Here is a 24,819-nt window from a genome sequence, read left to right on the forward strand (position 1 = left end):
TAGATTTTAGGACACAAGCATCTAGGTGGGTTGTGGCTGAGGTGAGCTGTGCTCCAGGTTGTGACAGGCGTGTACTCTGAGCTAGTGGGCTGAGGTCAGGTTTGAGGAAACAAGCACCAGTCAGGTGTTGACTGAGTTGGATTGTAAACTGGGCTGAATCCATCAGGTAATATCAGACTGTTGAAGTCAGACTCGACCCCAGATTTCAGGTAACAGGAGTCCTAGTTAGGCATGGCCGAGTTAACTTGTGACTTGAGCAGTGTCCAACAGGCATAGGATCACTCACAGAGAAGAATTATGCGTCCCCAGTGGTTGTAGCCAAAGAGAACTGTGACCACAGCAGTGTCCAAAAAGTCACTGGGGGCTGTTGGAAGACAGGCTCTGTTTGCGGGGAAACAGATGTCCTAAGGGACGCTGGCTGGATTGGGCTGTAACCTGGGCTGGTGGATGGGTTGTGAGTTGTGACCTCGTCCATCAGGCGAGGACTCGGCCCAAGCCAGCCCGCCTGGTTGGGGGGGGTGCCACGCCGGGGGCGGCAGGTAACACACCTGAGGACGGGTCACCTGGGAGCGGCTCACCTGGGCGTACCTGGATCCACGAGTCGGCGCGCTTTCGCGCCGGGCGGGCTAGCCCCGCCCCTCGGCCAATGGTGACGCGGAGGTCCGCGGCCGTGGGCGAGGATTGGGCGCGGGCGGGCGGACGGGCGGACGGGCGGGGCGGGGCGTCCGGCAGCTTAGGCGCACTGCCGGCGGGCGGCGCTGAGTGATTGTCTACGCGGGCTCGGAGCGGGCGGAAGTGGCGACGCTGGCGTCCCTTGATCCTGCTGCGGGCGGCAGTGACGGCCCCGGAGCTGACGGCGGCGGCCCGGGGGGCGGCGTGGACGCCCGCGGCACCGGCTGGGGCATCCCCAAGGGCCTCGACCCCGAAATGGCGCTGCTGGCGGAGCACCTGCTGAAGCCGCTGCCCGCGGACAAGCAGATCGAGACGGGGCCCTTCTTGGAGGCGGTGTCCCACCTGCCGCCCTTCTTCGGTGAGCCGGGGTGAAGAGGGGAGCTGGCCCGCAGCCCTGACCCAGAGCGCACCCGCATCCTTCTTCTCCTGAGCATCCCCCAACCATCCCTCAACTAGACACCGCAAATCCTAATTCCCCACGCACCCAAGATGCCCTTTTTCTCCAAGCACCCCAAATTTTCCCTATCCCTGCCCGCTCCCAAATCCTCTTTCCCCCGAACATGTCAATCCTTCATCTCTTCCCAGACATCCCCATATCCTCCATCTCCCTCAGACTCTCCCAACCCTCTTGTCTCCCCAGACACCTCACATGCCAACATGTCCTTCAGATGCTGGCAGTTCTCCGTCCCCTGGTGCACCCCAGTCGTCCTCTGCCCACAGACACCCCTACTCTTCCAAATCCCCAATCCTCCAATCCCCCATCTCCCCGAAAACATCTCTCACCCTATCATCCCCCTCTTCCCTTTCAGAGTGGCTCTCAACTCCCTCCCCTTAAAATGAATCCCCCCCATTTCATAAACCCCCTCTTTTCTGTAAATTCTCCCAGCCTCTCCCTCATGGGACCTTGTGAACACTTCTTTCCTTAGAATTCCCTCATTTCAGATCAGAGACACCACCCACCACCCCCACTCCAAGGGCAGGAAGCCTGGCAGGGTGAGGAGGGGCCTTTTGGAGGGAGTCGCAAAACTCTGGGGCCCCTTCCTAGGGAGAACCACCTAAAGCTTTCCCTCCATTTAGAACAGGGCTCAGGACAGGGGGGCTGCTATGTGGGGCAACATCAGACATGGAATGCTTGGGATGGGGTCCAAAAGGGAAAGACTCCTCCTCCATATGTCATGCCCTGGGAGGTCATAGGAGCACTGAGCTGGTTGCAGACCTTCCTTTCTCCCATCCCTCAGCCCAGCCCACACCCTGGATGGAAAATGGGAAACTGAAGACAGTACCATCGGCCCCTGCCCTTTGCTTTGCTGGTCCTGAGTAAAGGCTGAAACCTGAGCTCTGCTTTTTCCTCTTCTATGTGGGCTTGCCCAGCGCCCCACCCTGCTGTTTCATTTGGTGGCCTTGCAGGAAGAGACCAGTCCGGAGGGCAGAGTCTAGCTGAAACCCGCAAACTGACAGAACCTTGACACTGACTTGAACTGAAGGGAAGGGGCACCTGGGGCAGTCACTCCCTTTCCCCCCTAGTGGGTGACCAGGGCTCATGGTGGGCAGTAGTCCCTGAAGTGCCGTGGGCTCTGGGGTGGTTGTGACTACGTGGAGTCGTGTGCCAGCTCTCCTCCTCCACCTCTTGAGCCTCAGCATCCCCATCTGTGAAATGGGCATGCTGATCTCCTAGACTAGCGGCAAAGAGTAAATGAGGTGGTGTGTGTGAAGTTCTGAGGCCTTAAGTGCCAAATAGGTCTTAGCTATTGGCAAGGGGAGATGTGTGGTTGTTATACAAGTTCCTGGATTCAGTTTTGGTTCCTTCATAGAGTGGATAATTGATTAATGAGTAGTGTTTGAGTGAGTGCCATTGGCTGGTTTGTACGATTCTCAGACTGGCTCTTTTACGTCCACTGTTACATCCCTGGTACCCAGAACAGTGCCTGGCACACAGTAGGTGCTCAGCCAGAACTTGTTAAATGTATAAAACATTCTTATTTTCTGTATCTCAGTGTTGAGATAACACTGACTCTCCAGGCAGGAGCTTGGGAGCTATCTGGTTTGAGCATTGAGGAGTTGTTGATTTTTGTGACAGGTTTTTCCCCCCTCCTTGGTTCTATGAGCATTTGCCCTGAACAAGGATTCAGAATCTGTTTAAGCTAGTCGTTCTCAACTGAGGGCGGTTTCGCCTCCTCAGGGGACATCTGGCAATATCTAGAGACATTTTTGGTTGTCACAACCTGGGAGGGGGGCGTGGTGGTGAGGGGCACGGGGAGATGCTACTGGCACCTAGTGGGTAGAAGCCAGGGATGCTGCAAAACATCCTCCAGTGCACACACAGCCCTCACCACAAAGAACTGATCCAACCCCAAATGTTAGCTGGATCTCAAGGTGGAGAAACCCCGAGTTAAGCTCTGTGGCCCTTTCCTCCCTCATCTTCAGCAAGGTTGCCCATCAGTTCTGCATTTGGGGGCTCCTTCGTTTGATGCGATTATCGTGCCGGTTTTAGAGGAAAGGGGGGTGGTGGCGGCTGGAGCTGGCGGTGATCTGGGGCCCCTGCTGGAGAGCACCCCCTCCTCCTTTCCCTGATCTCAAAAGACCCTTGTCTTTGCTGCGAGCCGGGTGCTGTGGGCCGTCACATCTGTTGACAGAAGCACCATTTATACAGAGGCCTCAGTGGGTTGGCCCACAGAGGATAATTCTTAGCACTATTTAAAAAAACGTGATGATCCATTTTGAAGCCTTAGGCTCTTCTTGGGGGAGAGTTCCTCCTGAGGGTTTAAGCTTCAGCAGGATGCTCCCACCAGTGGCTTTTCTCTGGCACTCAGGGGTCGGTGGAGATCCGCCGTCAGCTCTGACACACGGGCTTTGTCTAGGTCTTGGGAACGTCTGGTCCCCTGGATGATCTGGGTGGTGTGTTTCTGGAATGGAGCAGGCCTGGGATTATGGACACAAGAAGTCTGAAAGGCATTCGGTGCCAGTTTCCTCCAAATCAGGGTTTCTCCACCGTGACACTGCTGACATTTGGGGCTGGGCCATTCTTTGGGGTGGGAGTCTGTCCTGTGCTTTGTAAGACGTTTAGTGGCATCTCTGGCCTTTCTCTACCGGATGCCAGTAGCACCCCATCTCCGCAAGTTGTAACAACCAAAAATATCTGCAGGGAGACTGAGTTACCCTTGGTTGAGAGCTACCACTCTTGATATAAATAGGGCAGAGGGCTGAAAGCTGTGTTTTTTTTGGTTTTTGGTTTTTTATTTTTTGAAAGCTGTGCTTTTAAAAAGTATTTTAACTCTGCAAGGAAGATCTGTTTCTCAAAGGAAAATGGAACAAGAAGAAATGATAAATTAAAAATCTCCCTGCCATTTATCGAGCATTTACTGTGTGCTAAGCATTCCATGTAGATTAATTCACTTAATCCTCTCACAACCTTTTGAGGCAGAGTTTGTTGTTGTTGTTATTTGAGAGAATCAATGCTGACATTTCAGAGTATTTTCATTCCAGACCCATTTATATCTTTATCTATATTTAAGGGGAAATGTATAAGCTGCTTTTTTACACCCAACAATATAGCATAACCACCTTTACCCATCAATCAGCATTTTTCATAGCTGCCTAGAACTTCGTTGTTTGAATGTGGCCATAATTTATTTAACCAATCCCCTGCTGTTGGACATTTACATTGCTTCCTTTTTGTTTTTTTGCTCTTGTAAACTGTGCTACAGTGAACATTCTTGTATATATTTCTTTGCATACTTCTTTGGTTATTTCTAACGTTTAGAAGGGAAATTGCCGGGTCGAAGGGTGTGAAGGCTTTTAACCTGTTAGCACAACCCATTTCTTAAACCATCATCGGTGGTGGTTTGGGACAGAATTGGTTGGGCTTGATGAATGCTAATAGGTTGGGCTGCAGGTCAGATGTAGCTCAGAACATCTGTATCCTGGGCTAACCCTTCCATATCTCCAGCCTGAGTCTCCCGAGCTGTATAGGTTTTGCTGTGTCCACTTAGAGGTCAGCCCTTTGTCCATCTTCTTTCTTTACCTTGACCCAGTAATTGGATCTCACCTCTGACTGATCAGTTTGCAGCTGACTTCTGTGAGGCCCTGCTCTCTAATCTTTTATGGTCAAACATGCAGCTGTTCTAGAACATTTGCAATTGGAGGATGGGGGGGGTGGAGGGAGGGTGAGGGAGAGGCTTAGTCATTTAGTCTTGTCACTCCCTGCCTAGAAGCCTCAGTGGCTCCCTGTTACCCCACCTTGATATCTGTGCTGTAGCCTTTCTGAATGGCTTGCAGCCCCACAGAGGGTACCATGCCATCACCTGCCTCTGGTACTTTACCCACGTCAGTTTCTCTGCCTCGGGTACCACTCCTCTCTGGCCCACCACCTTCCTTTCACCTGGCTGGGTTCCACTTATCCTTAAGGAATCAGCTTAGGGGTCACCTCATCTGGAAAATCTTTCCTGACTCCCATGGAATCTACCCCATTCTGACACTTGGAGTTATTTCAGTGCACTTGGTGAGCTAGTGATGTTTGTCGAGTGAATGCTTTTGGTTCCATTCCCATTTTTCTGGGTTCTTCTAAAAGTGTTTTGCTTTCTTCTCTCTTTCTAAGTTAAAGTGTAGAATCAACTTAAGATACATAACTCATATCCTGTACCCATGGCAGACGTTAATAATCAATCATGATACTGTTTTTTTCCCCTTTAAGTCTAAACACAGCTTCGGCCACTCCGAGGTCCATTAGAATTGATGCATGAGGTGACACCTGTTTGCTCTCACTGTTTAGGGAGCAACCAAAGATGCAGGAGCTGAAAGTAATGATTTCTACCTCTTGGTTCTTGAGATCCAGATTCCAGGGGTGATTTTACTTCCTTCAGGCTTCTTAGCTTAATTAAATGGATGTGCATAGAATCGAGCCTTACAGATATCTGATACTCACGAAACAGTCCTAGAGTAGCCCCAGAAAGAGTGGTTTTGCATCACTTTGGTTCAATGCTAGCTCTAAATTTAGGAGTGTTGAGAAAAACGTTGACGCAAAGAGGGGGCTTGATGTTTTTTAAAACCAAAACGGGGGGGGGGGGGGGGGGGGGGGGAAATGGGAGGCCCAGAAGCACAGAATTATCTTGTTTTACAGCCAAAGAAACCAAGGCCAGAAAGGTTAGGTGACTTGCCCAAGGTCACACAGCCAGCAATTGACCACAGAGCCAGACTAGAACTCAGGCCTCTGGACTGCTTATGCAGTGCTTTTGCTGTTGTGCCTGCCTGCTTTCCTGGCTTCCTGTCTGGTCAGTGGAGCCAGCCTGTTTGGCCACCGAAGTCCAGGAGCTCTGCTGGCTCCACTGTGGCTTATCCAAGACACTGGGAACCCCAGACCAGCTATGCAGGTTTCCTTGGAGCTGCGTACCTCATAATCATCTTGCTATGCTGGGACCATATCTCTTGCCTAATTGAACGCAGATTTGATTACTCGGGCATGGAAGTCATCCAGTGGGGAGGCCCCAGACAGCTCAGTTTTTCCTTTAATTGGGACATTGAGTTAACTGCCTGGGGACCAGCCCCACCCACACCCCCTTGGCCTCTAAGAAGTTGTTCCTACCATTGCAACAAGCACCTTTCAGGACTTGGGACCACAATTTTTTTGGTTTTTGTTTTTTAAGTTGATACAAATATATGTTTATTTTTGGTTTTGTATAGAATATCCCAAGAAAGAGAAACAAGAAACTGTATTAACCCTCGTCCAATAGCAGGTTAGTTATCATTTTGGTTGAGTGTCTGTTGAGAGCTGGATGCTATAGGAACCGGAAGTAGACCGCTTCTAGGAGGAAGAAACAATGTACTTTGCGGAGGGAGGTGGGTAAGTCACTTTCAGCAATGGGTTTTGCAAGTTTGAACCGGCCTGCAGACTCCTCTCATCCATCGGAAGTGTGTTTGCAAGTAGTGAGTGAGGATTCATTAGCCTTGAGGAACACCTACTGCGTGCTGGTGGGACATGCTCATGAGCTCACCTGGCCCAAGTTAGAGCCAAGTAACACCTGTATAGAGGGCTACCGCTGGCCCTGTTGTCTTATCCCGTCCGTCTGTGTAACAGCCCATGAGCTGGCTGCTTTGGAGGCTTAGAGGGAAGAAGTTGCTTTGAACCTGGGTCTATTGTCCACTGAAGTCCATGAATCGAAGTCTCTAGATAGATGGATATTGGCATCAAGCAGCCAGCCTGAGCTTGAGTGCTGCTTCCATGGTGCCCCAGCTGTGTGTCCATGCCCTAGTGCTTCCCCTCTCTGAGCCTGCAGCCCCAACTGTACAGGGCGGAAGCTGGGCATCCCAGGAGGGCCGAAGGAGGCGGCCTCCCCTAGATGATGTTGGCACCCAATGCCCAGAATCACTCCATCTTTTTGCACAGGTGGGACAGACATCCTCAGACCTTTAGACTCTGCACTTCTTGCCACACAGCCCTTGGGAAGCAAGGTTCTTGCAAAAACAAGCTGCCTCTGGCTCTTGGTGACCAGCTGCCAGGGCTTGGGGCCAGCTGAGCTGCCTGGCTACTGAAGCAATTCTCACTTATAACATCCAAAGGCCAGTGCAGAGCATGGACAAATGGTGCCCACCTGCTCTGTTCCCCCAGTGATAAGGATGAGATCCTCTGGGTTCAGAAAAGTCCGGCCCTGAGGTCAGGGACTGAGGTCTGGCCTCTGCTCCTGGAGGGAAGAGGATGGAGAAGAAAGAGGGAAAAGACCTGAACGTCCACTCTGTCACTTGCTAGCTCATCCAACCCCCGTTTCATTCCTCATCTGTGGGGTGTCTGTCGCATAGGGCTTCTTGGAGGAACAGTGCCCCATTGTGAATCGCCTCCCAGGCCCCAGCAATGTGCCTGGCAGAGCGTAGGTGCCCAGCCAACATGGGACTTGAAAGGGAATGGAAAGAATGCGTGACAAAGGGCTTTGTAAAATATAATGCATGACCCCATCATAGCTAGCATGTAAAATATAATGCATGATCCCATCAAAGCTAGCATAACTCCTGTTTTGAGTGACTCCCCTGTGCCAAGCATCGAACTAGCCGATATCTCATTTCCAGTCCTTATCATGACCTTATGAATTAGGAGGAATTGGTGTCATTTTACAGAAGAGGAGACCAAGGTTCCGAGTGGTGAAGGGATTTAACCAGGTCACACAGCTAGTAAGGGCTTTGTAGGGGGCCAGCCCTGCCACAAGTCTTCCAGAGCAGAAAGGGCCTTTTTGAGCTGTTTGTCGGGGAGGGGAAATGATAGGAAGTAAGTTCCCATCTGGCAGTGTGCTTATTTCAATGAGCTTATTAGAATGGAAATGTAGGTTGCATTGTTTCAGTTTTAAAATGGCCTGGATGGATGTCAACTCCTTGTGTTACATTCTTACAGAGTTACTTGTAACAGGGTTTTGTTTTGTTTCGTTTTTAATTGTTACAGTGTTAACTGTATCTGAGCTTTTAAAAGCCATCACAATGGGGGCTTCCCTGGTGGCGCAGTGGTTAAGAATCCGCCTGCCAATGCAGGGGAGATGGGTTCGAGCCCTGGTCCAGGAAGATTCCCACATGCCGCGTGCACCACAACTACTGAGCCTGCGCTCTAGAGCCCGTGAGCCACAACTACTGAAGTCTGTGTGCCTAGAGCCTGTGCTCTGCAACAAGAGAAGCCACCACAATGAGAAGCCTGTGCCCCGCAACGAAGAGTAGCCCCCGCTCGCTGCGACTAGAGAAAGCCCACGTGCAGCAGCGAAGACCCAATGCAACCAAAAATTAAATAAATGAAAAAAAAAAAAAAAAAAGAGGTCATTACAAGGGATCTGCCCTCTCCAGAGTCCTGTAAAACCTCTGCTTTCTGTCCCTGCACTTCCACAGTCAGCTCACACTTCCCCTGGCTCAGAAATGATTCCTTTTCTGCACTGCTGTTCCCCCAAGTTCCTTTCTCCACTCCCTTCTGATCTCAGACATTAATGGTCAGGAATACATGGTCCTTATTTTATAACTGAAGGGCTCCTGTTAATTTTACCCACCATATCAATCAACTGATAATACCTTCTTTCCCTACCTCTCTCTCCTCCCTCCCTTCCTCTCTTTCTCTTTTGATTTCTTAATCATTGGAATTACACTTTTCTGGATTTCTTCTCTAAAGAATGATGATATAATGTATAATAATAGTTATTATAATCATAATCATAAAGAATACTTTTTAAAAAATTTAGCCAGAAACTATGAGGTGAGGCCTGTTATTAGCCTCATTTTACAGATGTGGAAACTGCGGCTCAGAGAGTTTAACTAAATTCTCCCAGGCCACACAGCAAGTAAGAGAAATCATTTTCCCATCTGCATTCCTGATTGAAGGCTGGTTTTTGACAAAGGGGTCAATTTTGGATAAAGAGAGTTGGCATGTCATGGGGGTAATTTTTAAAAGCATCATTTTGTAAACATTCTTTTCTCTTAGATATTAGGATAGTAGAATTTAGAATGGGAACTAGTTTTAGGAAGGTGGGCATTCTCAGTGCTCTTATGCTTCAAAATAGGCCTTATTGCAGACTGAGCCATCTCCACACACACACACACACACACACACACACACCACATACCCATGGATTAATAAATGATTCATCTCCATCAGCTGTAATTTGAGTGCCTCCCATTATGATCCTCGTAACCCAGGATCTGTAAAGTTAATCTGCCCCATGTGTTTAACAACGAAACCTTATTATCCAGCTATTGAAAAAAAAAATTGAATTTGAAATAGAACCTCCCCAAACCAGGCTCCTAGAGTCATGACACAGGTACACTCTTCATCCTTTTTCAAATAAGTATTTATGGGTTGGGTCTGGTATTCCCACACTGAATCACACAGGCTGAAAGTGAAGCTGTGCGTCTTAAAAATGGAATGCTTTTTGTTCTTGAAGGAAAATTATTCCTGAGATGAAATGAGAGGGCGTGCCAGGGCGGGGGCGGTTCTCTCACCTTCTTGCCTAATGTTGGGAACATCACCTGTTGGAAGATGTGGTTGTCTGAAGAGGCAGGTGTTGAGGAGCAGCTTGGATGGAAATTTCCAGATATGTGCTGGGGGCTTGCTCAGAGCATGATGGCAGGTGCTTTCCAACTACATTGAGGCCAGAAAAAGAGGAAGTGAATGTGATTCTGTGTGGCTATGGTGACTGCTGGCTTACGGGGAATTCTGCTGTCTGGGCAATCTCAACCATCTGAGCTATGACAGAGACCCGGGCAGAACTGTCACAGAGGTCATGCACAGAATGCTTACTTGGTGCCTGTTTGCTCTTATTTTGCAGGCAATGGTGACAAAGTTAGCTATTTGTTTTCCAAGTATCCTACAGAATCAAAGCACTGCAGAGAAAACAAGAGAGATTTAAAAAACTACACAAAACTGTCCTAAGTCCCTGAAAACATACCATGTAGAGCCATTTAGAGAAGAGTTGAGGAGGCCTGTGATGTCAGTGGGCCACACCTTTATCATAATTCCTGTTTTTGATGATGGCCCTGTTTAGAAAACTGCAAATGGCTTGCTGTACAAAGGCAGGGACATTTGAGTTACATTTTGAGAAGTTCCATCCAGAATGGCTGCATGTGAAAGTTGGTACATTCATAAAATTTGGTAGATGGAAAATATTTCACTGCTTTATTTTCTTTTTATTATTGAGATTAAATGTCTTTTCCTTTCTTCTTTTAATTGTCCATTTTTCTATAAGGTGGTTGTTGTTTGTTTCTTATTGATTTGTTCGAGCTCTTTACATATTAGGGATGATAGTCTGGTCTATGATATTTGTTACACAGGTCATCCCCTCCCCCAATCAGTTTGTTCTTTGGCTTAGATTGGTGATGGGATTTCCCCCCACCCTGACCCCATCCCATATAGAAGGTTTCTAGGTTTTGTAATCAGACTTATTGGCCTTTTCCTTATGCCTTTTGGGTTGAGTAGCATGCTTAGAAAAGTCTTCTAAACAGAAGGGGCCATTTGCCAACACGTTCCAGGTAACCAAGGCTTGACTGTGTTTGGAATCCGTGCCCATTAGAGTTGGTTCCATGCAGTGAGATGGTGAAATTGTATCTGATTTTTCTTTTGTTTTTGAGACAACTTCCTTTGATGAATGAGAAAAGCATCCGAGTGCCCCCCGGCCCCCCCCACCCCCTGCCCTTCCCTTCTGGCAGGTTCTGGGTGTCATTCTAAAGACCCTGTTGGCTGACAACAATGAAAAACAAGTTTCAGTTAACTGCAAAACAGGTAAAACAAGAAAGGTAATAATTTTGAGGCAGGACTGCATTCTGTAGGAAAGGTAAAGCTGGATAACCCTCCAGAAGCATGTTGTGTCGTGTCGTATCCAGAGCAGTGGCCAGTTTGCGTTTCAAGGCTTAGGCCACAGTGTGCTTGGGGGTTAAAATCATTTCAGGGTTTTCCTGTCAGAGTCCTTTCGCTTTTGTTGAGTTCACACACACAGATAGAAATGTCCTAGAAAGAAAGGCTAGAGGAAGTCGTGGCACCAGCCTTGGCTAATTGTGTCTGCGTGCCTGACTCTCGCCATGTGACCCTGGGCCAGTCACTTGGCTCTTCTGGGCCTGGTGGCCTCGGGCTGCGCCAAAGCAAACATAAACCCAGAGCCTTCCATGAGGCGTGTTGAAGCTGGCTTCAGCTTACCTGGAGCGCCTCCTGTTTGCCCAGCACTTCAGGGCTCTGGAAAGGGAGGGGCCTGAGCCCAGCGTGGTTCAGGCACTTGTCCAGACACCAGATCTGAGAGCCGAACCCAGGACCGGGGCTCTGGAGCACAACCGTGCTCCTCCCCTGATCACAGGCGGCCCACCCCCAGATGCTGCCAGCCCGACTCCTGTGTGCCCATCTACGTGTACACAGTGATGCCTTTCCTGCCAGCAATTGCCCCCTCGCCCCGGCCCCATGCAGCGGGGAAGTGGATTCTGGGGTCGGTCGGCCTCACCACCTCCCTCTGCTGGGGTCCATCTCCCAGCCCTCGACTCTCCCCTCTCTTGCTTCTGCTCTACAATTGGCTCCAGAAGTCCATCCAGACCCCACATCCTACCCTACAGTAGAGCAGAAGCTCTGTCCCTGCATGGTAGCCACGACGCACAAGAACAGCTGCCTTGGGGCCCGGCTCCTGCCAACCATGGCAGTCTCATGACCCGCTGTCGGGAGGAGGCGAAACAAAAAGCCTTTCTCCCCGCCATCGCAGGGTGGGGCGGGCGCTCAGAACCACACAAGAGCCGTTTCTAGAGCCAGGGAAGCTGAATAACATTCTGTGCATGTCTAAAATGCACACCCAGTGACCTGAGTCGCTGGGAAAAGCTAGGAAGCCACCCACGCATGGTTGATGATGGTCTGTCACCAAGCTCTGGTTCCGCATCTCCAACGTGGGATGGCTTTACTTGAACATCAGCCGGTGGTGGGAATCAAATCACGGCCAGGCTCAGGGCCCTCACTTGGCACATATGGCGCCTGCTTCATCACAGCAACTCTACAGGGGTGGTCCCTTTCCAGGTGGGGAAACTGAGGCCAAAGCCCCTTCTCATAGCCTCTGCCATGTTAGTCGCGTGGGTCCTCAGACCCGGTGCATTGGGTCAATCTTCACTATAAGAAAGTGGCTAGAAAAAGAACCTGGCAGGAAATGTGCCTCTAGATTCACGTTTCCTATTATCTACCCCCTCACTCATGCTGGGGTCCAGCTCCGTGCCAGGTGCTGGGGGCACAGAGGCGGACTGAGGCCCCCTGGTCTCTGCCCTCTCTGAGCTCAAGTCCATGGCAGGGGTGGGTGGAAAACAGAGTTACACGTGGAACCACAATCACAGTAGCAGTGCAGTGGACTTGGAGAAAAAGTGGAAGGAAGAAGTATGACTTTTATGAGCAGAAAAAAGTGTCTGACATTTTTGTTCTTTTTTTTTTTTTTTTTTGGCTGTGCCGCACAGCATGTGGGATTTTAGTTCCCCCACCAGGGATTGAACCCATGCCCCTGCAGTGGAAGCACAGAATCTTAACTGCTGGACCACCAGGGAAGTCCCAAGTCTGACATTCTTTTCCAACTTTATATATGAAAAATTTAATACATACAGCAACCCTGTTTGGGAAAAGCATCTTAGGAACTTGTGTACGAATCAGCAATTTTTAGAAGATGGCTGCTGTCATCCGCCGATGCTGGCTTTCAGCTGCGACATTTGCAGCCTCCAGCCAGCCCTGCTCACTTCAGACTGGCCTCCACAATCTGAACTGGCTCTGGCCAGTCCATCCTGTTACTGAAGGCAGTGGTTTGTGTATACTGACAGACTCCCTCGGTTTGTCTCAAGTCTGAAGTCAAGGGGAGATCCTGTCAGCAACCAAAGACCTCTGTTCAGTCCTGAATGGTGGGGCAAGTTTGTCTTCCAATTCCAGGGCTTGTTCCTATACTTGGTGCTCCTAAGGGTATAGTCATACCCCTTCGATTGACTAGTTGGTGAATATATGGTGCAGTGTTAAATATATCGCAGCCTTAAAGCTGTTTGCCCATTTTGTCTTTAAAAATCTGAACAAATGGCTAGTGAACCCTTGGTGAAATTTAAATGTTAATAAAATAGTATACCCATAAAAAAAATAAAATGTACAGCAAAATTGAAAGAATTTTACAGTGAATATTCATGAATCTGTCACGTAGATTCTACCATTAATACCTGACCATACCTCTCTATCCACCTCTCCATCCATCCATCAATCCACCTCATGTCTTTGGACAACATACATTTTGAAAGATGTGGAGGTGAAGCCATTGGCCATCCCTTTGGAAGGGTTTTGTTTTTTTTATTTTTTGGCTGAGCTAGGTCTTCGTTGCTGCATGCAGGCTTTCTCTAGCTGCGGCGAGCAGGGGCTACTCTTTGTGCGGCGCGCGGGCTTCTCATTGTGGTGGCTTCTCTTGTTGCGCAGCACGGGCTCTAGGTGCGCTGGCTTTAGTAGTTGTGGCGTGTGGGCTCAGTAGTTGTGGCTCGAGGGCTCTAGAGTGCAGCCTCAGTAGTTGTGGTGCACGGACTTAGCTGCTCTGCGGCATCTGGGATCTTCCCAGGCCAGGGATCAAACCCGTGTCCCCTGCATTGGCAGGTGGATTCTTAACCACTGCGCCACCAGAAAAGTCCCCCTTTGGAAGGGTTTCACCAGTCCCTATGCTGCCCATCCGTGGCACCTGCCCGGCTCCTGTGAGGTTTGGAATTGGTGACCCTTGGTTGCATAGTCAAGAGGGGAAGTCTCCAGTGGTGGAGAGTCCTGGCTGTCTTGCATTATTATTATTTTTTTAAAGGAGCTTTCTTTTTATTTATTTATTTTTTGGCCATGCCGCTCGGCATGTGGGATCTTTGTTCCCTGACCAGGGATTGAACCCTTACCCTGAGCAGTGAAAGCACTGAGTCCTAACCACTGGACCGCCAGGAATTCCCTGCATTCTTTGTTTTTTGTTTTTTTGCGGTACGTGGGCCTCTCACTGCTGTGGCCTCTCCCGCTGCGGAGCACAAGCTCCGGACGCGCAGGCCCAGCAGCCATGGCTCACGGGCCCAGCTGCTCCGTGGCATGTGGGATCCTCCCGGACCGGGGCACGAACCCGTGTCCCCTGCATCGGCAGGCAGACTCTCAACCACTGCGCCACCAGGGAAGCCCCCTGCATTCTTATTTTAAGTCTGGAATGCGTTGTCCTTTGGGGGAGTCGGTGGTAAATGTCCCGGGAGAGAACACGTTACAGGGCTAGCAAATTGCACAGACTCCCAGGTTGGCCTTGCAGGATGAGGTCAGCGATACATCAGGGAAGGTGAAAGGGTGGGTGGAATCATTACCTCATTAATGCCCTTGGCAGGTCCAAGATCAGGTGGGACAGGCAGCCTGCATCCCCCCACCCAGCACCTCGGAGCAGCTCCTGTGGCCACCCCAGGGGAGGTCCAGCGTAACCCCATGGATGGAGATGTGCTCCCACGGGCGTGAGAGAGAGGCCGGTAGCTGAGAGCAGTGGGCTCACCTCTCGGCCCGAGGATTCTGTGCCCGGGAGCCTGCAGTGGGGCAAGGCAGCCACCCCGGGCCCCATGAGGGCCTCAGTCGGGAGGTAGGAAAGTAGAGGTGGCAGGGAGCACAGGCCCAGTGTTCCCACTCAGCAGAGGTCCTGACGGACCTGGTGCCTTCCAAGCCTGGGTGACATTTGCTGGACCGTGGAGCCTGACCCTGGTCATGCTACAGAGTCATAAAGATGGTCACAGTTCGTGCACTGAGGGTTCCCGTGCTGGCCACTCTGCTAAATGCATTCAGTGCGTGCATTTTAATCCCCACGTCAACCCTATGAAATAAGTACCACTGCTGCCCCATTTGACATGTGGGGAAACTGAGGCACAGGAGACTTGCTTAACTGGATTCAAACCCAGGGTGTCTGGATATCTACCCGACCTTCTTTCCATTGGGTTTTGGGGTATTTCATTTATAACGTCCAATGCTGTTTCCCCAATGCACCTTTTTTGTAACAGCTGCGATTAGAATGTTCCAGATGGCCGGCCAGGTGTGCTGGGTCACCTTGGGTGGAATTCAGCCCACAGGTGTCCCTCCCCCAGTCCTCCGCCCCATGCGGTCAGTTGGCACGCACACTGAGGCCCCAGCCTGGCCAGCGGACAAGGGGAAGCTGGAGCTGGTGTTTCCCCACCGTGGGTTTGGTACCCACTTGCGTCCTGCTTGGGCAGCTTTGCCCCCTGGGCTCTGTATCGAGGATGGTGAGAGGTGTTGGGGAAGCACAGCTGTCTTTAGGCTCTGAGGTGAAGTCCTTGTTGAGTCTGCTCAGGAGAGAACTGGCCCTTCCCCATGTGTTTCCTCCGTGCCCCGCCCTTAGCAGGGGGCTCTGACCTGTGGGCTGTCTCTGGTCCCTGTGACAGCCTGCTGGGGGATCACAGAGGAGGGAAAGGAGGAGAGACAGTCCACAGTCAGCTCACATTTCCCATGGAGTCCTGAGTTCCAGGCACTGCCAGTTTCTAGGTCCACATTTCATCAACTCAAAGGTGCCACCTATTTTAAAATGCTCTGTTGTTTTATGAACCACCAAGACAGGAAAAACACCTCCAGTTAAGAACATTCCGATTCCAGAGGTGAACAAAATTTGTGTCTTGGAAGTGGGTTGTTTCACATCATCCTCACAGCAGCTCTGATAGGTTCTGTTGGCCCATTTGCTAGATGGGAAAGCTGAGGCTCAGAAAGCAGAGGGGACATGACCAAACCCACACTGCCAGTGTGTGCAGAGCGGGTATGGAGCCCCAGTTCATTGAGCTCTGCTAAGTGACCAGAGTCCCACTCCTGGTGGGTTTTCCTGGGCTCTTATGCAGAGTCTCAGAACGGTGGGGCCTCTGGGTCACCAGCTCACTTCCTCCTTAGAAGCTGGTGAATGAGTCGGGTAGGATGAATTGGGAGATTGGAATTGACATATATACACTATGGGTACTATGTATAAAAAAGATAACTAATGAGAACCTAGTGTATAGCACAGGGAACTCTACTCAGTGCTCTGTGCTGACCTAAATGGGAAGGAAATCCGAAAAAGAGGGGATATGTGTATACATATAGCTGATTCACTTTGCTGTACGGTAGAAACTAACACAACATTGTAAAGCAGCTATACTCCAATAAAAATTAAAAAAAAAAAAAAAGAAGCTGGTGAACGAGCTCTTCTTCCAGCTCTTAAGATTCCTTGAGCTGCCTCCTGGCCAGCTGGTTCATTCGTGGCCTCCGCCTTGTCAGCCAAGATGGTTTCTTAGAGTGTTAGTTTTGCAAGATACTCTACACTGTGCTGTCCAATTAGGTAGCCACTGGCCACGTGTGGCTATTTAAATGAATGGAAGTTAAATCAAATTACAAATTCAGTCCCTCGATCACACTCAGCACATTTCAAGTGCTCAAAGGCCACATGTGGCCCATGTTAGACGGTGCAAATATAGAACATTTTGTCTTAGGAAGAGACGGTGCTGTGGACAAAACGGTTTGCCCCCTAGATAGTCCAGTTGTATTTTTTTTTTTAGTATTTATTTATTTATTTGGCTGCGCCAGGTCTTAGTTGTGGCATGCGGCCTCTTTTAGTCGTGGCATGTGGGTTCTTAGTTGCAGCATGCGGGATCTAGTTCCCCGATCAGGGATCAAACCCGGGCCCCCTGCATTGGGAGTGTGGAGTCTTAACCACTGGATCACCAGGGAAGTCCTAGTCCAGGTGTATTTTAAAGGCTCTGACAAGTCCTGCAGCAAGAAACTGGTCTCACTCAGAGCCCAGCACTCCAGATTGCCCATGAACCATTTTAGTACTTAACAAACAGCTCTGCCTTTCCTTAAACACACCAAGTGACCTCCCCTCCTGTCCCCATGGCCCATGGGGGTCCTGAATATCACCCTCATTGGGAATCTAAATCTCTCTTCTTGTTTTGTCCCCAGATTGCCTCGGCTCCCCAGTGTTTACTCCCATCAAGGTGGACATAAGTGGCAACATCACAGTACGTACTTGGCCCTGCAGCCCCGGTACCCAGATCAGGACTCTATAATCCCGTCCGGTCACCAGTGCCCTGCTCCCTGCCGCAAGTTCCCCAGGCTGAGGAACAGGAAGGAGATGTGGAAATGGGCCTGGGCCCCAGCTTCTCTGACTTGGAGCTCCAGGTTCTTGGTCCTCTTTGCGGTCATGCCATCCAGTCATAGCCAAACTAGGACCACAGTCTGGAGGGTTGACCTGAGAAGGAAACTACTGGTTCTTGTATTCACTCTACCAAACAAAAAATAAACTCCAAGGTCCACAGGTGCACTGACCCTGCCCTTCCCTTCCCCAATCCTGAGAGTTCCGGATGGCATCCCCTAGCCACTGACCCTCCCCCCATGAGGATCCACTTTGAGGCTGGTTCTGTGTCATTATCCCCATTTTATAGATGAGGAAGCTGAGGCTCAGAGCTGTTGAGGGGCTCATAGCACGGAAGTGGCAGAGGTGGAATTCACATCCTAACTGCCTGCCTCCAACTCAGGAGCCTTCTTCCTGGACATCTCAGAATCCGAAGAACCTATTTCCATTTGTCCACAAAAGCGAAACTTCAGATGCTTGGCGTTTGAGGCGCTGTCAGTAGTGGTTGGAGAATGTGGACTCTGGGGCCTGGCCAGTGCTGGAACCCGCTCGCACCTGCACCAGCTATGTGACCTTGTGCACGTCATTTCCCCTCTCTGAGCCTCAGTTTCCTCATCTGCAAATGGGAATCATGACAGCAGCATCAGGGTTGCCGTGAGGATCAAATGAGGCTGTGCCCATAAAGTACTTCCCAAGTCCTGCAAATGCGAACAGTCATGGTTATTGTTATGACAAGCCCCTCTGACAAGCCCCACTGCAGGTCCTGGCACTGGGGGGCAGGAGAGCAAGGCTCTGGCGGGGTGCCCCTCCACCCAGCACGCAGGCAGCCGTCTATGGGGGCAGCCTTCCTAAGGGGGAAACCCTGTGTGCTCCGTTTCAGAAAATCAAAGCTGTGTATGACACCGACCCGGCCAAGTTCCGGACCCTGCAGAACATCCTGGAGGTGGAGAAGGAAATGTATGGAGCAGAGTGGCCCAAAGTGGGGGCCACGCTGGCGCTGATGTGGCTGAAGAGGTGATGGGCTCAGGTGGCTGGGTGTGTGTGGCTGGTGGGCCCGGAGTCCTGCTCTGCAGAGGAGGGACGGCCAACCCTGCCACTGCCCCACGGGGGCAGGACGGGCACTTCCTGTCTTTCACATAGGCGCTCTTCTTGTGCAAAACTAGTTAGTGACAGAGAAAAAGCACCCTGGGGGCCAAGGCCAGCCTGATGGTGATGCTTCCTTGCTTGTTCCAGCCCCACCAGAGGCATAGCAAGCCGGCGGGTACTCTGGCCGTTGTGCTAAGCTGTTTAGACACCCAATCGCATTTCATGTGCTGTGAGTTAGGTGTGGTTATCCCCATCTCCCAGAGGAGGCCACTGGGGCTTCTGGAGGCCAAATCACATGCCCAGGGCACAGGGGCAGTGCTGGGACTGAGTGGCTGAGCACAGCTGTGCAGGTTGTACGCTGCACCAAGATGTTCTGTCTAGGGCCGGTCACATCACACACATGGTAGATTTGTATATTATGACAGCTTCTTGACAGAAATACAGCATCTTGAGGACAAAGAACTCTAATTTGCACAAATTCGTCCTGTGGCCTGGGGGCAGGGTACCCCGATATGGGATATGAACTCAGACAGTCTTACCCCAGAGTTGACAGTGCTTGTAACTGTGATACATATGGTCCTCATAGCACATATTTGGAGCCGCATACAATTGTTCCATCTTACAGATGAAGCCATTGAGGCTCAGAGAGGCCAGGCAGCTTGCTTGCTGAGATCACCCTGCTCTCTACCAGCTCCAGAATTCTCCTTTAGCTGTGCAAACTCCACAGTCCCTGGCAACAACTGTGAAGCCAGGGACCCATTCTCTGCCCCACGGATGTTCCCAATGTTGCCCTTTCTCTGGGGCCTGGAGTCAGGAGCCAGGAAAGGCGCTCTTCCCCTGTCTCTCTCTCCATTCCCTGAAGCTACCCCACCCCCACCCCCATGCACTTCTTTGGTGAAACAGAACAGGAAGAATCTGCTCCCTGGAGGGTGTGGCCTGTGTGGGCATCAGCGGGTAAGTGGGCTATAATTAACAACCTTATGGCCTATTTTATGACTCGCCCCCACTGAGCTACCTAACTCTTATCTGTCAACAAGAGACTCACAGACCTGGAATAAGGAACGCCCCTGGATCTATCCATTGGCAGGTTCCATAGGTTTCTCAGGAAGAGCAAGCCAGAGAGTGACGTTCAGATCAGTTAGATGGTTTGTGTCCAGATCAGACGTGGGCAGAGCCAGGTGACTGGGAGAGCACATGCCGGTGGATGTCAACAAATCGAGCACATAATAAGCACCTGCTGTGTGCTGTGCATGGTGCCGGGTGCATGGGATGGTGCTTGGAGAGGCGTGGTCCCTCTTAGGGTACCACAGCCTGGGCCAGGGGTCAGGATGGTGGGCAGATCCTGACAGCTGGATACCAGACTCTGGAGCAGAGAGAAATCAGGGAGGGCTCCCCGGAGGAGAATCGCCAAGCAGGGTCTCCAAGACTGAACAGGAGGGTTCCAAGAGGAAGAGGCCTTGCAGAGGCCTTGGGAGGGCAGGAGAGACACAGCATATCTGCCCCTCCAGGAAGATCTGGTCTAGCCAGGGCCCAGGATGCAAGGCAGGAGCAGGGAAAGATGAGATGGGATTGGACAGGGATGAGTTCCAGCCTCCTCAGGGGTGCTAGGGAGCCACTGAGGGGCATGAAGTCCATTGGCAACAGGGTAAGATGGGGCTTGAGAAGGAATCGTCCCAGCTGCTGGTTAGAGGGGGATCATTTGGGCCGGGAGAGGCAGGGGCTCAGGAGAGGTGGTCAGCCAGGGCAGGGCTGGGACTGGACCCCGAGCTCGCTTCCACACCCCAGGCTGATCCCCAATGGTTGAGGGTTGTGATCCAAGCATGGAGTATTTCCCTTCACCTCATAGGTGATAAAGCTTAACTTTTATTCCTTTAGTCCTCGGGCCCAGAACACTTGCCCCTAAGAACCCCCCAACCTGAATCCTACCGCCCTGCAGGGAGGGAGCAGAGGACCCCAGCTGGGGAGTGAGACAGGCTGGGTTCACATCCCGGCCTTTGATTGAGCTTTTGGGGTACCTCTGTGTTCCCTTCTGTGAAGTGGGCAGGTCATGCTGAACTTAGTCTCACAGGGCTGAGGGGAGCAGGTGAAATGATGTGGATTAAAGGGCTAGTACTGATCTGATTTTCAACTTGGTCACTCTGCCGTGACCCACACCCTTCTTCTGGCTCTTGAAGCACCATCCTACCCCAGAGGAAGGGCTCAAGTGGCCATTGGAGGATGCAGACCGTGGCTCAGGCAGTGATGGAGGCGGGGAACCCACAGGGTCAAACTCGCCTGTGTTCTCAGCATGTCCCTGGTTTATGGTCCCTGAGCCCTTTGAGGACCAGAGCTGTAGCTTCAACCCTGCACTGACTGGCTTCATTCCTCAAGCACTGATGGCCATGTGACCATGGAAATAGGCAAGACAGGCCCAGACCCTGCCCTCATAGACCTTACAGCCCAACGGGGACTGGCCCCAGACCTGGTATAGACGAGGTACTTGGGACATGTGATGTGAGCCGGGGAGTCACGTTACACGGAAGCTGTTGTAGACACATGACAGCAGAGGAATCATCACTCCCTTTGGGGTGTCCGTGCCCCGGCTCACTGTAGGAGGTTAATACAGAGGGCATCCGGGTCTCCGCGTGCGGCGCTGGTGGGTGGTGCCGACGGGGGCGTACAGGGCCCTGAAGCGCAGTCTCCCTTCCGGCTGCAGAGGCCTGCGCTTCATCCAAGTGTTCCTCCAGAGCATCTGCGACGGCGAACGCGATGAGAACCACCCCAGCCTCGTCCGCGTCAACGCCACCAAGGCCTACGAGATGGCCCTCAAGAAGTACCACGGCTGGATCGTGCAGAAGATCTTCCAGGTGAGCCGCGCCGCAGGCCCGGAAGGACCACCGGCTCGCGGGGCCCGCCCTCTGCTCCGCGCCCAGTGGCTGCGGTCCCCGCCCCCCTCCCACCCCGGCTCAGGAAGGGCTCCCCTGTCCATCTGGGGTGAGGCTGGTGCTCCGAGGGACCCCTGCCGCGTGGTGGGCATTTTCCTAGATGCTCCGTGGTGGTTCTGATGAGGGGCCTGATTGGGAGGCCATGGGAGGAAGCAGGGCAGAGACTGAGGCTGTCAGGATGATGGTGGGCTGGCCTCACTGGCCCCTTGGATTCAGCTGGGACCCTCGCACTGGGGTGGGGAGGGGAGGAAGGGCCCCTGTGCCCACGGGGGCGTCTGCTGAAAGAACGTTGGCCCACGAGGCTCTTGGTGACTTGTGTTGGGGTGATGATGACCACTGGCCTTCAGCACCAGCCCGGCTTTGGGAGAGGTCCACTGGACGTGTGGAGAGCCCTCGGGGTGCCCTGTACACTGTCGTGGCTGCCCTTCCTCCTGAAGCCCCCACCACCCGCTCTTCCTCACTCCCGTGAGAACCGGCACCTGAGGGCTGGTCTCTGTCCCACGTGGCACAGATCGAGGGTAGGCTGGGTCGGGAATCTGCTGGATCCAGGCAGGAAATAGGGCCACATCTGGGCCATCTGCCCTGGCAGGGCTGGGGACAGTGCTCATCCTGGGTGGGCACTGCAAGAGCCCTGTCCCCCGCCATCCTCGGCAGACCCCCTCCCCCTTGAAGGCCTCACGACCACCACCTCAGTAATAACCATGTGTGCTGGATGCCTGGCCTGGCGGGCTGCCGGTGGAGGGTGATCCTCACAAATGCACCGAGAGGTACTGTCCTTGCCTCCATTTCACCGATGAGGAAACTGATGCCCAGAGACGTTTAGGATCTTGCTAGAGGTCACACAGTAAGAAAAATGGGCAGCTGGGATTCTACCTCCCGAGCCTCAGTATCCTTATCTTGCAGATGGGTATAAAATAGGCCCTGCCTCACAGTCTCATTGTGAAGAGTCGGCGTGTTACTCTGTATAAAGTTCTTGGCATGTGGTTTACACTCCGCAAATTGAAGCTATTTCTATTTTGATTCCTAATGATAACGTAATTATTTGTAATTTCCTCACCTTCTCAAAAGGCTTGTAGCCTAAGCTTTTTATCCGGTTGCATCCTTTTCCTTCTGGCTCTGAAATTCTGTTTATGTCCGGTTCTCCGGACTTTTCAAGTTGTCAGGGAAGCCCTGAAATTTAGGGAAGTATCACCCCCTGAAGGACAAAAGAGGAACAGCACAGATCAGCCATCCTCTCCCCGGCTCAGAAAGGTGGGGTCTCAGGAGGAAGCTGTTCACTTTCTCCAGGGCAGGGAGCCCTGGGGGAAGAGGCTTATCCACGCCGAGCACCTGCTGTGTGAGCAGGTGTGCTGTGCTGAGCACTTTGCATGACCTCCTTAATCCTCACAAAGGCAGCCCGATTGGGTGGGTGTCATTATTATCCCCATTTTACAGATAAGGAAACTGAGGCTCAGAGAGGCTAAGTAACTTGCTCAAGGCTCGCCGCTAGTCAGCGGCACAAGCTGGAATTTGAACCCAGGTCTGTCTGTCCCCAAAACTTCCTGCTGTCTCTCACCGGAGTAGAAGGGGACACACATCCCCCTTGGCCTTTCCCGCCCAGCACCACGAATAGCACAGACCCCTGCCCAGCACGGACCTCTGGGGAGTCCCCTCCCAGAACCCCGACGGGCCTGGCCCGGTGGCTCAGGGTCTCCCCCTCCGCTAACACTGAGAACCCCCCTCTCACCCGTCTCAAGGCAGCACTGTGCGCGGCCCCCTATAAGTCCGACCTCCTCAAAGCACTCTCCAAGGGCCAGAACGTGACGGAAGAGGAATGCCTGGAGAAGATCCGCCTCTTCCTGGTCAACTACACGGCCACCATCGACGTCATCTACGAGATGTACACCAAGATGAATGCTGAGCTCAACTACAAGGTGTAGGCCAGACCCTCAGCGGGCACCCCGGGCCACATGCCCCTGACCACAGCCCCCCGCAGGAACAGGCAAACCCGAATCACTGTGAATCCAGCCGGCCGGCCACCCCCAGCCTGAGGCGCCCCCCAGAGCAGCCCAGAGACGGACCAGGGTCTGCAGGGGACCGGCCCTGCTCTTTTAAAAGTCACTTTCGGGGTCTATCCTCCTGGAGCAATAAATAACGATCTCACTTCTGAACTTCATGACAGCACAGACTGACTTTATGCCTTCATTTCAGTGTGATAAAAATTGATTCATGTTTCTAATAAATCAAGTCCTAGGGTTTTTATGGTTTCCCACCACCACCCCATGCGGAGCGTGACTCTGGGGGAACTGGTGTCAGACTCCTCACTTTAAAAATAGGCATGTGTCCTTCTGAGGATCTGGCTGAATGACGTTTGGGGTATTTTAAGGACCACGAGGGGGTTTGATCTGAAATTATACAGGGCCTCTGTTGTGGGATTTTTTTAAAGTAGACTGGTGTGTGTTCTCAGTGGTTTGCGCAGCCCAACCTCACAGCACTGTCATTAGAGCCTGCTCTTTCGTACTGTCTTTTGCTAGACAGTGTTTTTATAGCTGAAACCAACCAGCAAGCCTTTGATGACCAAGGGGAGGGTTATTTTAAAGCTATCAGGCACAAATAATTGACCATAGATGACTGTATTTGCATTCTTCTCCATAATTATCTTCTTCAGGGACAGCTTTTCCAACCTAAGAAACTACCTACCATGTGTATTCTTTCAAGGGGGAGAGGATGAACCCAAGAACACGCCTTGCTGCCTTAACTGTCCTTCCTGGCGCTAAAAAGAGCTGTATCTTTGAAAGTGTTGGGGCGAACAGAGCAATCCCCAAAGAACTGATATGTGTTAAAAACCCAGTGAGGAACAATTGGTGATTTTTATGTGGAAACTAAATAATCCTTAATAAATAAATCTCTATTTTGGAATCACATTGGTGTGCTCTTTCGGTTCTTGATTTTTTTTTTTTTTTTCTGTTCTTTCTGGATCAGAGGTTACAACTGGGGATAAGCCAAGGACCTGTTTTCTGGCCTCCAGGTCCTATTTCTGGTTTAAAAAAATAGAACTGGTTGCCACATTGAGAAACTGGGGACATGTCACAGAAAAATCTTGATTTCTAGCTTCTTTTGAAAAATCGGACTGCCTGTCAGGAGCTGAGAGATGACTGCCCCCTTGGCTGGATGCGGGGAGTGGGTGAATAAATTTTCCACTTTGCCTCAGTCCCCACCAATCCCTGTTGCCTCCCCAACCCTGTGACCATTGGTTATTGGAGTTTATCGTGGGCTGATGCTTTTTCTGTTCCTAGGGTCAAATGTAGAAGGAAATGTTTTACTTCATTCCTGCTCCTACAGAACTGATAGTCTAGTGGGCAAGATGGACCAGTAAATCACCAGTGATGATATAGAGTGGTCAGTGCCCAGAGGGAGCCTGGGGCTACAGGTGTGTGTGTGGGTCACATCCTGGGATGACACTAAACCTCGATGGAAGGGTTGGGGTTGGGAAGATCCCGGTAGAGGAGGAGAAGGAGGGGACACTGCAAATCATCAGCAATGTCCTGGTGGCTTGACCCAGAGCAGGCTGTGTGTATATG

At 51.5% G+C, this 24,819-nt stretch overlaps 1 protein-coding gene across 1 annotated transcript; it reads left to right on the plus strand.

The window, feature by feature from the left end:
- Positions 1-795: 795 nt before the first annotated feature.
- Positions 796-24,162, plus strand: GLTP (glycolipid transfer protein). Its single transcript, XM_024741574.1, has 5 exons — positions 796-1,030; positions 17,078-17,136; positions 18,130-18,263; positions 21,031-21,181; positions 22,996-24,162. The coding sequence occupies exons 1-5, from the start codon at positions 928-930 to the stop codon at positions 23,176-23,178; spliced, it is 630 nt and encodes a 209-aa protein (XP_024597342.1). The 5' UTR covers positions 796-927; the 3' UTR covers positions 23,179-24,162.
- Positions 24,163-24,819: the final 657 nt, after the last annotated feature.

The sequence above is a fragment of the Neophocaena asiaeorientalis genome, unplaced genomic scaffold (assembly GCF_003031525.2).
Source record: "Neophocaena asiaeorientalis asiaeorientalis breed wild unplaced genomic scaffold, Neophocaena_asiaeorientalis_V1.1 scaffold648, whole genome shotgun sequence".
Taxonomy (NCBI): Eukaryota; Metazoa; Chordata; class Mammalia; order Artiodactyla; family Phocoenidae; genus Neophocaena; species Neophocaena asiaeorientalis.